Source organism: Pimephales promelas, chromosome 1 (genome assembly GCF_988280905.1).
Source record: "Pimephales promelas chromosome 1, fPimPro1.hap1.1, whole genome shotgun sequence".
In the NCBI taxonomy this organism is placed as follows: Eukaryota; Metazoa; Chordata; class Actinopteri; order Cypriniformes; family Leuciscidae; genus Pimephales; species Pimephales promelas.
In genome coordinates this window covers 36774100-36788683 of record NC_142769.1, presented here as the reverse complement: position 1 = coordinate 36788683, position 14584 = coordinate 36774100, and the positions used below count along the sequence as shown (strand labels likewise).

The 14584-nt window shown below is 37.7% G+C and overlaps 1 protein-coding gene across 9 annotated transcripts in view; it reads right to left on the bottom strand.

Annotated features, from left to right (window-relative positions):
- Positions 1 to 2200: 2200 nt before the first annotated feature.
- herc1 (HECT and RLD domain containing E3 ubiquitin protein ligase family member 1) overlaps positions 2201 to 14584 on the bottom strand; it is a 46932-nt gene continuing 34548 nt past the window's right edge. For 6 of the 9 annotated variants that reach the window (XM_039662824.2, XM_039662831.2, XM_039662828.2 and 3 more), the window contains exons 56-78: positions 14241 to 14452; positions 13478 to 13598; positions 13202 to 13348; positions 12971 to 13072; positions 12692 to 12865; positions 12261 to 12578; positions 12084 to 12167; positions 10918 to 11043; positions 10660 to 10798; positions 10388 to 10569; positions 10137 to 10292; positions 9691 to 9813; positions 9465 to 9567; positions 9192 to 9361; positions 8946 to 9084; positions 6933 to 7102; positions 6643 to 6812; positions 6342 to 6507; positions 4433 to 4509; positions 4093 to 4345; positions 3345 to 3497; positions 2933 to 3238; positions 2201 to 2854 (exon numbers count right to left, since the gene is read on the bottom strand). In XM_039662824.2, coding sequence (XP_039518758.2) covers positions 2669 to 2854; positions 2933 to 3238; positions 3345 to 3497; positions 4093 to 4345; positions 4433 to 4509; positions 6342 to 6507; positions 6643 to 6812; positions 6933 to 7102; positions 8946 to 9084; positions 9192 to 9361; positions 9465 to 9567; positions 9691 to 9813; positions 10137 to 10292; positions 10388 to 10569; positions 10660 to 10798; positions 10918 to 11043; positions 12084 to 12167; positions 12261 to 12578; positions 12692 to 12865; positions 12971 to 13072; positions 13202 to 13348; positions 13478 to 13598; positions 14241 to 14452 — 3777 coding nt within the window. In that variant the 3' untranslated portion in view covers positions 2201 to 2668. The remainder of the gene's footprint in view (positions 2855 to 2932; positions 3239 to 3344; positions 3498 to 4092; positions 4346 to 4432; positions 4510 to 6341; positions 6508 to 6642; positions 6813 to 6932; positions 7103 to 8945; positions 9085 to 9191; positions 9362 to 9464; positions 9568 to 9690; positions 9814 to 10136; positions 10293 to 10387; positions 10570 to 10659; positions 10799 to 10917; positions 11044 to 12083; positions 12168 to 12260; positions 12579 to 12691; positions 12866 to 12970; positions 13073 to 13201; positions 13349 to 13477; positions 13599 to 14240; positions 14453 to 14584) is intronic. The other 3 variants (XM_039662826.2, XM_039662832.2, XM_039662827.2) reach the window with 1 other exon arrangement.

Sequence of the window (14584 nt, the reverse complement as noted above, 5' to 3'; positions counted from 1 at the left end):
GAAAAGACCCGCCCTCTCCAATTAAAAAAAAAAAAAATGCACATGCACAAACACAACACAACCTACTATTACGCCTTGCACAATTACGTTGCAAATTGTAAACTAACTCAAAAAAATTCATAAAAAAGACAACATGTCAAATGCCCTTCCGTGTTTTATTTACTTATTATACTGATCGATTGAGTGACCGAGGACTCAAGACATGATATGTCCAACCCTGTATCACACAAAATACGATCTGAGGAAACTATTTTGCAAATCGCAATTACGTTACATAGCAACATATAAGCAGTGCTATTACGTTGGTCCTTAACCTAATATGTCTCACTGTTAATACGTAGGTATTAATAAGTTATTTTTATACATAGTTGCTTATGGAGAAGTAGCTTGTTGCATTTGTGTAATAATAAACACACAAGGTTTTAGAATATGAACACATGAACACGCAAGGTTTTAGAATATTTCAGCGTGATACCATTATTTACCATTTTGGTCAAAAGGCTACTTTAGACAAATTGAGATGTTTACCGTGTCTATGCGGTGCATGACTTGTGCCAGGGCTAGCATTGCTATGCCAAGTAGCTTGCATTAACTTTTACTAGTGATTTTAAATGGATTTCTCCAAATAGCATGACAAACTTTACCTGTCTAGTAGAATCTTCGCGACTGCGGCATCAGTGAGAAGCCCAACCTGTGCTTTTAGCGCACACCAGCGTGTGATATTCACCCAAAATCACTCTGGTATTGTTTCAATATTCTGCGGCCTTTCTCTTCTTATCATACACTTCGTATACATTTTTTTTCTCTTTCGACCCTCAGCCATTTTCAAAGGAATGGCTGAAATCGCAACTCCGACATAATACACCTGAAAGTGAAAACTACATAGGGACGAGCACGTACGACGGCCTTACGTAAACATATCACCAGAATGATTGACACTTAGATCGACCAATAGTATAGACTACCCACCCGGAAAAAGAAAATCCTCCGCTATACCTTTAAGTTTATCAAATGCATTCACAATATGTATAGGCTACACATTTATTATTGTTTGTATGCCTAATACAGGGCTTTATAATCAAAGAGGTCCTAAATTTGAGGTTGGTAGGGGCTTCACATTTTTTAGTTATCTGATATTTGCATTTTCAAGACGTTTGAAGACCTAAAAAAAGGATATGAAATTGCTTTAAAACCATGTCAGTGGGCAGTAGATGATTTGTCAAAGGAGAGGAGAGCCTCACCTCTCATCTCACTCTTTCTTTTTTCCTCAGTCTCTTCATCACTTTCTCTTCCCCTCTGAAGACTTAGCTTTGTTCTAAAGGCTACAATTTGTATTATATTCTCAATATGTATACATTCATTATTACTCATGTGCCTAAAATGATGAAAACGGCTTTAATGTTTCTTGTCCCCTCACAACAATGACAGTAAACTAATTATTACATTACACGTTACTATTTTTTATACTAATTTTCAGTTCAAAATGGCTATTAGTTTGCCTGATTATTTTTTGTCATTCGTTTAACATGACCTAAAAAATTATGTCAAATATGAAATGTTAAGTTTAGCTACTTAGTATTACATATCGCGGGCTTTCGCGCTAATTGCGGAGCAGGCATGCTAGTCAAGTGATCAGCCGCACACATTACAAACTACTAATAAAGTGATAAGAGCAGCTTACAACAGGTACTGCTAACATCTCATTCTCATACAGCTCATTCGTATTAGGCTATGTTAAACAGTGTTTATACTAAAACCGCAAGTGTGTTTTGTGCATTTTGTTTCGCAGTTACCTTCGTCTTCTAGTCTTCTCGATAGTTCTTCCTGTTTTTAAATGTTAACGAGAATGTGTCCAATTTGGGCATGGGCGTGGTAGCTTCTGACGTCACACTTGGATGGGGCCGGGTTGGATGTCCACCGCAGGATGCAGCGAGAGGCTTCTCGGCCTATGTCCAGATGCTCAGGAAAGGAAGATGTTCCATCAAGCTAAGGAAATTTTCAAGATTTTTCGATAAATAGAACTCAAAAGAACAGCTCTTGTATAATAATAATAATAATAATAATAAAACATGTAACAAAAGATTTGTTGTGTTTGATCAATTTAATGGAATGAATAAAGGTATCAAATAAAAAAAAACTTATATTTTCCCCCCTTATTAATTTTTTTTTTTTTAATTTGTGACCAATAATATATCAAAAATCCAGTTTCAGATCAAACATTTATTGCATCTGACATAAGAAATCTGGTGTAGGCGATTCAAAAAAATTCAAATAAATACAGATACTCATGTAAAACAATTTCCTAATGAAGCATTATACACAATGTACAATATTTTGTCTTTTTTGTCATTCTATACATTTTTTTTAAATAAAAACACTTTCATGCAGAATATCCTGAAAAAGAAGGCAGAGCCAAAAAATGAATAGTGGCGAAAGACTGTGGTTTAAAGAGAAAGAATATACAATCAACACACGTGCGCGTGTGTACATGTGTGTAAACAGATTGTGTGGCCCACCCAAGCATTGCTAAATTGCTAAAAAATAAAAGGTGAAATAAAACCACTTGATGCATTTAAGATGTATATGTAATCATAAAAATCATAAAAGCCTGCACCGAATACTAAACTGAGTCCTAACAATGTACACTATTTATGTGTGCACATAAAGGTCAGTAATCTGTGTCAGACCCCTCTGCATTGTCCACATTGCGGGACAGCATGTAGTTGTCCATGTCGATAGAACGGCAGTTATTAATAGCGTAACGAAGCCGCTCCGCCATTACGGGTTGGCTAGAGTAAGGTGGGAGACGGAGCTGAAAGAAGCACGTCTGAGAGGTGGGAAGACTGTCATATGGCTGAAAGAGAGCAGAGATAAACATTAGTACAAAAACGCAAATGCCTGTTCATCCATAAAAACACGGCAACATTCTTACCCGGTCCACCTTCATGACCTGGAACCTCTGGGATATATCAGCAGTATTAGCTGGCAGACGGGAGCGTCCCGAGACAAAGCGCATGAAGAGCACTCTCTCCTCATTGGAGAACTCCTCCAGTGTCTGCCAGAACCACTGGACCAGCTGCTGCTGCTCATCCACCTCCCGGTACCGGACCACCTTCTTCAGCACCTCCACGCTGATCTCTGGCAGCCCACAGACCATCTGCTCCAGCTGCCGCGCTGTTAGTAAGGAGAGCAAGGGGACAGGAACGATCCAGGACATGCCCTCTCGCACCGCCCCCACCTACCGCGCAAAACAAGAGATGAATAACAGGATCAGCTGACAAGTCATGTTCTAGGTGTAGATACACATATATGAGGAAAGGATACACCCGTTTTGACTAACACACCTGGCGATCGATTTCATGCAGGCGATACTCAATGGCACGCTCTACATACTCCTTCCTATTAAAAAAGGTCAGTGGTATGCTGTTTCCTCCAGGGATGATGGGGACCATTTTGCCATCAGCACTTTGGCCAACAAATGAATCCAGTGGAATCATCTGTTAAAAAAAAAGGGAGGGGTGCATTTAACTCATAGAAACTATAAATACTAATATGAATATTACAGACCATATGTATAAAAATAATAAAATTTGAAATTATTATCCTTGAATTTTTCATAAATGAATGTTCTAACTTTTTATTAAAGGGTTTAACCTTTTTATCACTGCTGAATTTGTGTGCCTTTTCTAGTCATTTGCGTTTAAAGGGTTTTAAAAATATGTTTGCTTACAATTTTGTTCTATTTGATAAAATATATTACATCTTGAAATACTAGAAACATTTATATTCTTTGTAAATATTTCCATGTCTTTGTAAGATTTCAGATATTTTTAATGATTTTTCCAGGTCTAAAGCTCAAACTTTTATCCAGGTTTTCCAAAAGCTGAAGAATCTGGTTCTTCAATAAAAATTACATTGGTTGAGAGAAAAAACTACGAGAAATACGATTTCAGCGTACATATGGTTTAAAATAAACTAAATGAAACATAAATCAATATTTAGTAGTTATTTTAAGCCATCTTGTAGGGCCTGTCCCCCTGGTTAAAAACCACGGAGTTAAACTGAGCACGTCCCCTGTAAAAACAAGTCCACCTCATGGAAGTTCTGCTCTGTGATGCCACTGTCCTCCAGGTGCAAGATGCTGTTGAGAGTCTGTACGTAGAGCAGATCCACTTCCTCCAGATCCTCAAGGGTGAGAGGAATACAACACAGCTGCTTCCACACCATTGGAGCGAGATGCAGGTCTAGAGGCTTCTTAGTGCGGATGGCCACTCCCATCATAATACCCAAAAACTTGAACTGCAGCAGGTGCTCGTCCAGACAGGCTGAGGGATTTAACAAGAACCTGAGGGCACACAAAGTTCAAGATGACCTGATTAGTTTATTAGTTTAGTGGAATACATTATTCAGACATTGGTCTGTCGCCACTCACCGGTCTCGGTTGTAGCCCACCTCTGCTGAAGCGTTGGGAGAAGGGATAAGAAGGTCCACCACTCCTGTCTCCAACTCCTATACAGAACAACATGCCACAATGAAACACTCTATTCAAAATGAAAATCATCATGAAAAATAAAAGAGTGCTCTTGATAGATAAAAAAAAATGTATTGCACTTTTGTCACTATTTGTACCAGTATCATCGCGTTTCCATTACCCTTCAAATTGCGCAAATTGAAAACACATTGGTTTTGCCAAAAATCCCATAAATCGCAAAATATTTATGATTCTCGCATGAGGTGTTTTTTCAGGCAATTCGAAAAAGGAATATTTCGCAAAACAGCAATGGAAACAGTTTTTTTTTCACATTTATATGTCACCTGGCATGAGTAAAAGTCAATCATTCTTTAAGGATGACACGTTATGTTTGGATAGAAGACGAGACAAGAGTTCTTTGTTAAACTCCTAAAAGATAAAAGTATTATTGGAATACTGGATTCAAAAGAAATGCCACAATTCATCAAGACCTTAAGGCAGATAGAAGGGAGAAACTCCCAGAAACACCTCATACAGCTGCTGCCAAGTATATGGGACTTTCCTTGGAAAGAATAGTAGGATAATATGCTTTCTTCGATTAAAAAAAATGGTTCGTTTTTTTGTAGTTTTTTTCCTCCATTCTTCTGTATTGTAGATGTGCGTCACTGATTGTATGTGTTACCTTGTACGTGTTACTGTTTTGATAATTTGCAATAATAAAAAAATAAAATAACATAATGGCTAGTGCGGTGGCTGGGATATACATAAAACTATCAAATCCTTTGCCATGATTTTTGGAATGACTTATCACGCGAGGAAAAAAAAATGTTTTACTTGCATAACTTCGGTTAATGTAAACGCCTCAAAAGTTTTGCACAAATCTGTAATGGAAATGCAGCAACCGATATCAATATTGCTACGGATATCTCTATTAAATGGATTTTCCTTCTTTTTTTGAGGAGGAGGAAATAAGTAATTAGATCCATTCAACATTAAAATATAATTAACCGTCATCATTTTTAACATTTAATAGGCTTACTTTTTTTTTTACATTTAATTTAAGTGAACTTAAAACAATCTTCAAATAAAGCCATTGTAATTTCACAATTAGATCTGCCTTTAATATATTGTGTTTTATATAGACCATTTCACAAGATGTAAACAACACTGGTCCAGAAGCACTTCCTGTTTCAGTTTGTAACTGTTTTCTTTATTTCACATGTAAAGAAAACATCTTAAAGATGTTTGTTTAACTTTTTGATTCAGTTTTAAATGTTCTGTTGGTTGTACTTTATCCCAGCTCTTATGTAGTGTTAAAAAACTGAAACAGGAAGTGCTTCTGGACCAGTGTTGTTTACATCTTGTGAAATGGTCTATAGTGTACAGACCATTTTGCAAGATGTAAACAAAACTGGTCCAGAAGTTTTAAAACTGAACATATAAAACTGAATCAAAAAGTTAAACAAACATTAAGATTTTTTCTTTACATGTGAAATAAAGAAAACAGTTACAAACTGAAACAGTTCGTGTTTCTGGACCAGTGTTGTTTACATCTTGCAAAATGGTCTATATAGTAATTTTATGATGTTTCTGTCTTTGTCAATATCAGCTCCTTCTGTCTAATTTTTTTTTTTACATTGTGGACCCTCCTCGGTCGGCCGCTCTGTTAATTTTTGAAGCTGTTGAGCAGAACCCACAAATACTATAACACTAGGCAAAGGATGTGAGGAGACATTAGCATAGCATAGCTACTTCAAGCAAGGGAAAAATAAGGATGCTGCATTTATTGCATTAAATATTAATTGAAGAAATTAACGCATTCTTTTTGATAGCCCTAGTTTATATAGCTCACAATCGGGATCACCCTTACCTGGCACATCTCCGTGATGGTGTCATCAAACACCCCTCCAGCATCATCTGCACCCTCCCCCACCAGCTTGACTTTCCAGGCCCGTGACGGCAGCCTCAGATCAGATGCGTTCAATTTCACAACCTGCCTAGCGATCTGCACAAAGATGGGTTTACACTTCCTCCCTCTGAGAAAACAAGAGAAAAAAATAACATGTAAAAATGAAGATGTTCTTATATTCTGCCTCTAACAAAAAGTAGGCAAAGATTAGTAATTAAATTTACAGTGTTCTGGCAACAATTCTGTACAAAACATGACTGACCGTGTAGATATTCTTTTGACTGTGATCTGTGGGCCGTAGTTCTTCCCCTGCACCATGGTTTTACCAATGGAGCGCACCATGGGCAGTGTGTAAACTCTAGGGGCCAGCAGGGGCCTCAGCTGACCCTGGACTATACCCCACGTACCTGCATTATAGCGTGACGTGCAGCTCTGAAATCGAAATGAGTCATGATGACAACGTGATCATGGGGTTTTGTCCAACAGACTCAAAGTAATGCCATAAATCGATGCAAATATGATTTGTTTGTGAGTGTTTGAGTGCGTGTATACCTGGTTGTTGGGGCTGAGGTTTAGCAGTCTCCATGAGGAGTACATGTGGTCAGAGAAGTGGTAGAGAAGGCGCAGTCGGGCTCTCAGAGCCTCCATACTGACCTCTCTTAGGGCACTGTATTGAGGAGGCACACACACGGGCAAGCCAAGCTGCAGAGGCACTGATGAACCTGAACACACACACCATTCATCTCAACAACTGATGATCACACCTATGCTTGTTTTGTTACATAACCGGGTAAAACTGAATGAATTGTAATTATTTGGGTCTAATTATGATTTTTGAAAAAAATGATTTTTTTTATGAGTATACAGATAACAGGTCTGTCAAATTCATGTGAAGCTTACAACATTTCACACAGAAAAGGAGTTTTAAAAATTTTGAATGTGGACAAAAAAAACAACAAAGTTTTTATTTATATTGGAGTCTCGATCATTTAACTGGACAGCTTTACAATGTGTTTACATTTTATTATTGTTATTATTTCAGCCCTAACAGATGTTATCTATATATACAGTTGTGGTCAGAATTAAAGGGTTAGTTCACCCAAAAATGAAAATTAAGTCATTAATTACTCACCCCCATGCTGTACCAACCCCGTAAGACCTTCGTTCGTCTTCGGAACACAAATGAAGATATTTTTGATTAAATTTGAGAGCTATATAACTACCACATTGGCTCCTAAGGGACTGCCTCTTGACGGCCCAAAAAGTCAATGAAGAAGGTGTTTAAATATCCCAAGTGACTACCGTGGCTCAACTATATGTTTATCAAGCGACACGAATACTTTTTGTGCGAAAAAACAAACAAAAATAACAAGTTTATTCGACTTTTTCTTTTCTTCCTTGTAGGCCAGAACGAGACTTCCTTATAGATTTCCACGACGCATGCGCGAGAATTGCGATCTGAAGTAGTGTAAGCTGGTGTAAGCAGATCGCAAATCTCGCGCATGCGTCGTGGAAATCTAAGGAATTCTCGTTCTGGCCTACAAGGAAGAAAAGAAGTAGTCGAATAAACTCGTTATTTTTGTTTGTTTTTTCGCACAAAAAGTATTCGCGTCGCTTGATAAACATATAGTTGAGCCACGGTAGTCACTTGGGATATTTAAACATTTTCTTCATTGACTTTCTGGGCCGTCAAGAGGCAGTCCCTTAGGAGCCAATGTGGTAGTTATACAGCTCTCAAATTTAATCAAAAATATCTTCATTTGTGTTCCGAAGACGAACGAAGGTCTTACGGGGTTGGTACAGCATGGGGGTGAGTAATTAATTACTTAATTTTCATTTTTGGGTGAACTAACCCTTTAATGGCACCCCTGGTAAATATGATAAAAAAAAATGTCTGTAAAAAATAAATCTGCATTGTTTGTCCTTTTGATCTTTCATTCAAAAAATTCACACAAAAAAATAACCATACATACCGTATACACACATTTAACCCCTTAAATGTCCATAGGCATAACATATTTAAAACAGTTATATCCTACACTAATCCTAAACTAAAATTGACAATATATATATCATTTGAAAGCTTGGTGATTGATTTTCAAAATAAATTACAGATGAGCCATAATCTAGCAATTTGCAACAAGAATATTTTCATACTCCTAAGGCGTGTTAACACTTATTTTGAAATAGTGATGAACATGAAAATCATAAAAGAATGGTAGAAACCTCAGTTTGTTTTCAAGCCAATAGTTCAAAAGATAACATCCATTACATTTTTTTTTAGAAAAAAATGTCTGAAAATGTTTTAAATATAAAGAAAAAAATGATAGATTCACCATTTGTGATGTGACTACGACCTATAACGCACATGCGTGTTATTCTTATATGATTATTAGAGGTTGAATTAATATCAAAATATGTCTCATGTCTTAAGTGAACTTAAACAATTTAGAAACTAAACAAGTGTAAAGTATCAGTATATTTGATCTGTGCATTTGTTCTTGAAATGACATCAGCTTATTTATAAAAATAAGCCTAAGCGAGCCATTGTTTGAGTGTCTGTACCTGGAGCACGTGGCGGTACAGGCGGTGCAGTCCATGCTGCACTGTGGCATCGGCCCGCAGATATCTGCTGGATGTTTTTGCCTTGTAAAGCACTGAGGAGGGTCGGCTCTCTGACATGATTGGTGTGGCCCAAGCCCAGCTTAAAAAAAATAAATGAAAATTGTTGAAACCATGTTGTTGTTCAGTTATTACATAACAAACTCATTATCTTTCCCATTGTTTTTAAGTCCCCTAGTAAACACACACCTGTCCCTCTGAGTTGCTCCCCCAGGCGTAAACCTCTCCAGTTGAAGACAGAGAAAGTGTGTGCTCGGCCCCAACAGCCACATCCTCTATAAACACACCTGTTAAAGCTGGGACCTGCTGAGGCCGGTTATGATTTCGGGCTCGACCCTCCGGCAGACCAATCAAGCGATCTGTTACATTAAAAGCAAAAGCATTAAGAAATTCAATGGATTGGATGCTTTGACAGCTTATAGAACTGAGACAAGTATGCATCCATGTCTGCACATGGCTTACCCTGCCCAAAAGTGTACACGTTTCCATCTTTGGTTAAAGCAACAGAGAACTGTGTGCCACATGCCACCTTCTTTATTCCAATTCCACACAAAACATCCACTTTCTGGGAAAAATAACAAACACACACTTAATTTAGTAAAAAGCAAGAGTTTATGACATGTAATATGCTTAACTGTGTATTCTTGTGAGGGTGCTGTCTCATAAATAGTAGTGTCAGTAGTGGTACCTGTGGGGAAGATTTGGCTGTAGAGTTTCCCAATCCCAGTTTGCCATAGTCTCCATCTCCAAACGCCCAGACGGTCATTCCATCAGCCGATACTGCCAAAGTGTGATTAAGCCCACATGCAACCTACACACACACACACCGATGTTAAAATGAACATCTGATAAAATTGTGTACATGTGAAGTGCCATTCAAAAGTTCACATTCTACGATTCAAAGTCTAATGTAAACCTACAAATAAACAAAGTTTCAGATTTTAAATGATTTACAGCAGGATAAATGAAATGATTTATTATTACTACTATATTATAAATTGATACATTATATTTATAGAATGTAGATATTTTTTACATTAAAAAAGGGAAGTATTTTCACAAGTGAACTCAAGACTTTTGAATAGCACTATAAAGGATGTATGAAGTGCGTCTGTAGCTATTACTCAGTTTTACCTGGCCGACCTGGTGGCCCTCCAGCGCGCTGACTCTTTCTGGTAACTTTTTGTTAGAAGTGTTTCCAAGTCCCAGTCTGCCATAGTCTCCATTACCAAAGGAAAAGAGCTTTCCATCTGCAGTCACCACTGCTGAGTGCTTAAATCCACACGACATCTGCACAGTAGGAAACACCATTACTCATCATACAGACCTTAGGTGGGTGTATTAATTAAAAGAGTGAGAGTGAATGTGAGAGGTGCGTTTCCGACCTGGACCACCTCCTCTCCCTGCAACGCTTCTATCTGCCGCGGTCTGCGCTGTCTGTCGCTGTTGCCATGGCCCAGTTTTCCATAATCTCCATCTCCCCAGCTGAACACCTCACCACTCTCAGTTAGAGCCATCGAATGGCCATCAGACCCACAGGACGTTACCAACTGGGTCACCACAAACCCTGCACAAAAATGCATCACATCGCTATTCCAGGGTTTTGTAAACATCTATAATGAAAGTCCTTCAGGGTTTGTGTATGATTGCATCATGCCTTGCAGGGCAGATATAACAGTGAGGACGTGCAGATCGTCTGAATTTCCTTGTCCGAGGCGGCCGTAACTACCCTCTCCACATGCAGACACTGTCCCATTAGCTTGGATCACAAATGTGCAGTTCTGCCCACACACAACCTGACAATACACAAATGATAAATTACACGAATTAGTATTTATTTTATTTGTCCGACAGCATATTATAAATATCAAACTTTTGAAAATTGCAAAAGAAATTTGTGTGTGTACAATCATACCAGTTGGGCCTGAGAAAAAGAGGGAGCGAGAGTTGGCACCATAATGTTTCGCCCAGCCTCTGCAAGTTGCCCATGCCTGCCAGCACCCCATAAAAACACGTCACACTTCCCTCCGAGGTGCCAGTCCTTAAAATTCACAAGAGACAATTGGCAATTTTAATAATAACAACAACATAATATACATGTAGATAAAAATTGAGCAATAAATCAGCATATTAGAATGACCATGTGACACTAAAAAATTAAGTAATCCGCTTTGCCATTACAAATAGAAATTACTGCTCATTTAAAATTGTAATATTCACACTATTATTGTTTTTACTGTATTTTTGATCAAACAAATGCAGCCTTGGTAGATATATGTAAATTGACTGACATAAATATTAGGGCTGTGCAAAAATTAATTGCGATTAATCGCATCCAAAATAAAAGTCTGTGTTTACATAACATATTTGTGTGTGCTGTATATAATTATTTTGTACATATAAATACACACACATGCATGTATACATTTAAGAAAATGTGTTATTTATAATTAAAATATTTATATTTATATAATATAGCTTATGTATTTATATATATATATATACAGAATTTAAACACAAATAATTCTTAAATATATACATGCATGCATGCATGCATAGGTATTTATATATACAAAATAATTATATACAGCACACACAAATATATTATGTAAACACAGACTTTTATTTTGGATGTGATTAATCGCAATTAATTTTTGCACAGCCCTAATAAATATATATATAAATATAAGGGCTGTGCAAAAATTAATTGCGATTAATCGCATCCAAAATAAAAAGTCTGTGTTTACATAATATATTTGTGTGTGCTCTATATAATTATTTTGTATATATAAATACACACACATGTATGTATACATTTAAGAAAATGTGTTATTCGTATATAAAATATTTATATTTATATAATATAGATTATGTATTTATATACATATACAGAATTTAAGCACAAATAATTCTTAAATATATACATGCATGCATAGGTTTTTATATATACAAAATAATTATATACAGCACACACAAATATATTATGTAAACTCAGACTTTTATTTTGGATGCGATTAATCGCAATTAATTTTTGCACAGCCCTAATAAATATATATTTCTATCCCTTATATTTGCTTTCACCTCTGGTCTGGAAGTGGCCCACGACATGATCTGCTCATCTATCCCAGACAGCCACTTGCTGTTGTCCTGTGTGTGATGAAAAGACTGTGACCATCATCAACAAGAGTTTATTTTTCACAATCAAATCATTAAATATGGCAGTCTCACAGGACAAGTGTATGTTTAAATCACCCTCACCATAAGCAATGCTAATTTGTCCTTAGCCACGGGCTCCAGGTCCGGGACGATGAAAGACTCAGGAAAGGTGTGTCCGCGCACAAGGGCCTCGGCCGTTTTGACGGTGGTGGAGAAGCAGTGAAGCCACGCCCACTCACTGCTGGCCCAGGAGCCGGGGAAGGGGGCGGGGGAGGAGCCAGGCTCAGGTGGGCAGTGGGCCAGATGAGGTGGGACAGGAGGATGACACAGAAGAGCGTCCAGCTGCAGACCCACTGCCAGAGACGCCAGACACTGCATGTAAGGACTGTGGACGAGCTGTTCCCCACACACCACATGAGGCTGAAACACACCAAAATAAACCAGGTAGAAGAAACAGAAATGACCTCAACAACATCTCTACATTTAGCATTTTTCCGTGAATAGTATTTGCTAAAATTATTAGTTTTGAGTACCTTCTCATATGCGTACTGCTCCTGAAGCATGATGGGAAGTCTCTCCAGAAAGGCTCTCATGCATGGAGCCACATTCAGTCCCACAACACCCTGCTTCTTCAGCGCCGTGCGGCAGGTTGCTAATACGTGATTGGTTGCCATAAACTCTGCTGAGCTATTAACGACCAGCACATCCTGCAGAACAAACAAGGACTCCAATAAGCAACATCTTTTCTAGATATTTGATTAAAAAAATCCTCCCAATAAACAAAAATCATCTAAAATTCAGGATTGTTTTACCTTTGAACGATTGGAGCAGACAGCTACACCCACGTCAGGGATCCAAACTGTGCTGTGAATCGCTCCAGATCCTGCAACTACTGTTTGCAGCACTGATCCATCCTACACATATAAACAGACAACACAAACGTATCATCATGAAAACACTATATTGATACTTTCAAGTTTGTTTGTTAGTATTGCAAGTTTGTATGCGTTTATAAAGTGTACGCGTCCATGACAGACACTGACCCTTAATGACCAGATGTTCAAAAGTCCACCAACCCCTCCAGACACCAAAGCCAGTCCATCTGGACTGAATGCTACTGTCCGCACAGGACTCATGTGACCCCGGAGCTTGAACACACACACTGCTCCTTCACTCCGCTGAGGTTCTAGCTGGAGAGAGATCAGGAAAGTCACATAAAAACACACAAACATACATTCTAAAGGATAGGGAAGAACAGATAGCAAGTATAATTCAGAATTCAGAGGTTTTTAAATTGCTTAGATGTATGGACACATTACCATCAGTTTGGATTTGGATTCTGATTCCCACCATGCATCAGGGCAGGCAGTACTGGACTGCGAGTATGACGAAGGGTCCTGCGGTACAGTCCACACAGATACCAGGCCGTTCTGACAACATCTGTGAGACAGAGTACACGTTTTAATTACTATATTCTTAATTTTAGGACATAATTCACAATGCACACATTTTTATGAGTGATTAAAAATACTACAGAAAAATATAATGATATGCTTGTGACGAGTGAAAAGGCCCTTAGAAACATTTCAGTTTTGATTTCTGTAATTGGAAAAATAACATTGCAAATTTACCAAAAAATAAACCAATAACAGTAACGTTAATAATGATACAATTAAAAAAGTTTTTTTTTTTGCTATATACTGAAATATCTACTGCTTGTATACAAAGCGATGGCACTTTTTTATTTCTTTTTCAACATGCACACATTAAAATAATCAAAAGTAAAGTGAAAATTTTGCTCTCCCATAACACAAATAAATTACATTTTAAATAGATTAATAAAAAAGCTATTTTTAATTATAATAATATTTCACAAATTATTGTTTATATGGTATTTTTAATCATTTCAACCTTTTGTAAAAAATGACTAAATATTTTTTCATCAATAATTCAGGAAAAATCCCACTGGGTTTTTGATGAGGGAACCAGGGTGATGCTAACTTCCGGGTTACCCTACAAAAATATGTCATGCACCACCCTATTGGATTTAGCACACTTATGTAATAGTTTGACTGGACATACGTGGCAAACATGTTGAGAGGTTTAGGTCCTAGACCAGACAGACCGCACCAGGCAACAGCATTGACCACAGCAGGGTGGGCGATACTTTGCAGACATGTCCAGCTTTGGCCCAAACCTGTCCCCGACCCCATCCACAGACGTACAATCTCCTCTTTAGCACAGCTTAACAACACTTGTCCACCTGGAGCCCAGCGCAATGAACTGATGCTTTCCTACAGTCACAACACACAAAGAGAGAACAAAGATTTGACTGTCAGTGAATGTAAAAATTATTGTGTGAAGAAGCAGTTTAACAGACAAGAATGTGTGAAAGTACTGTATGTGAATGCTTCTTTATATGTGTG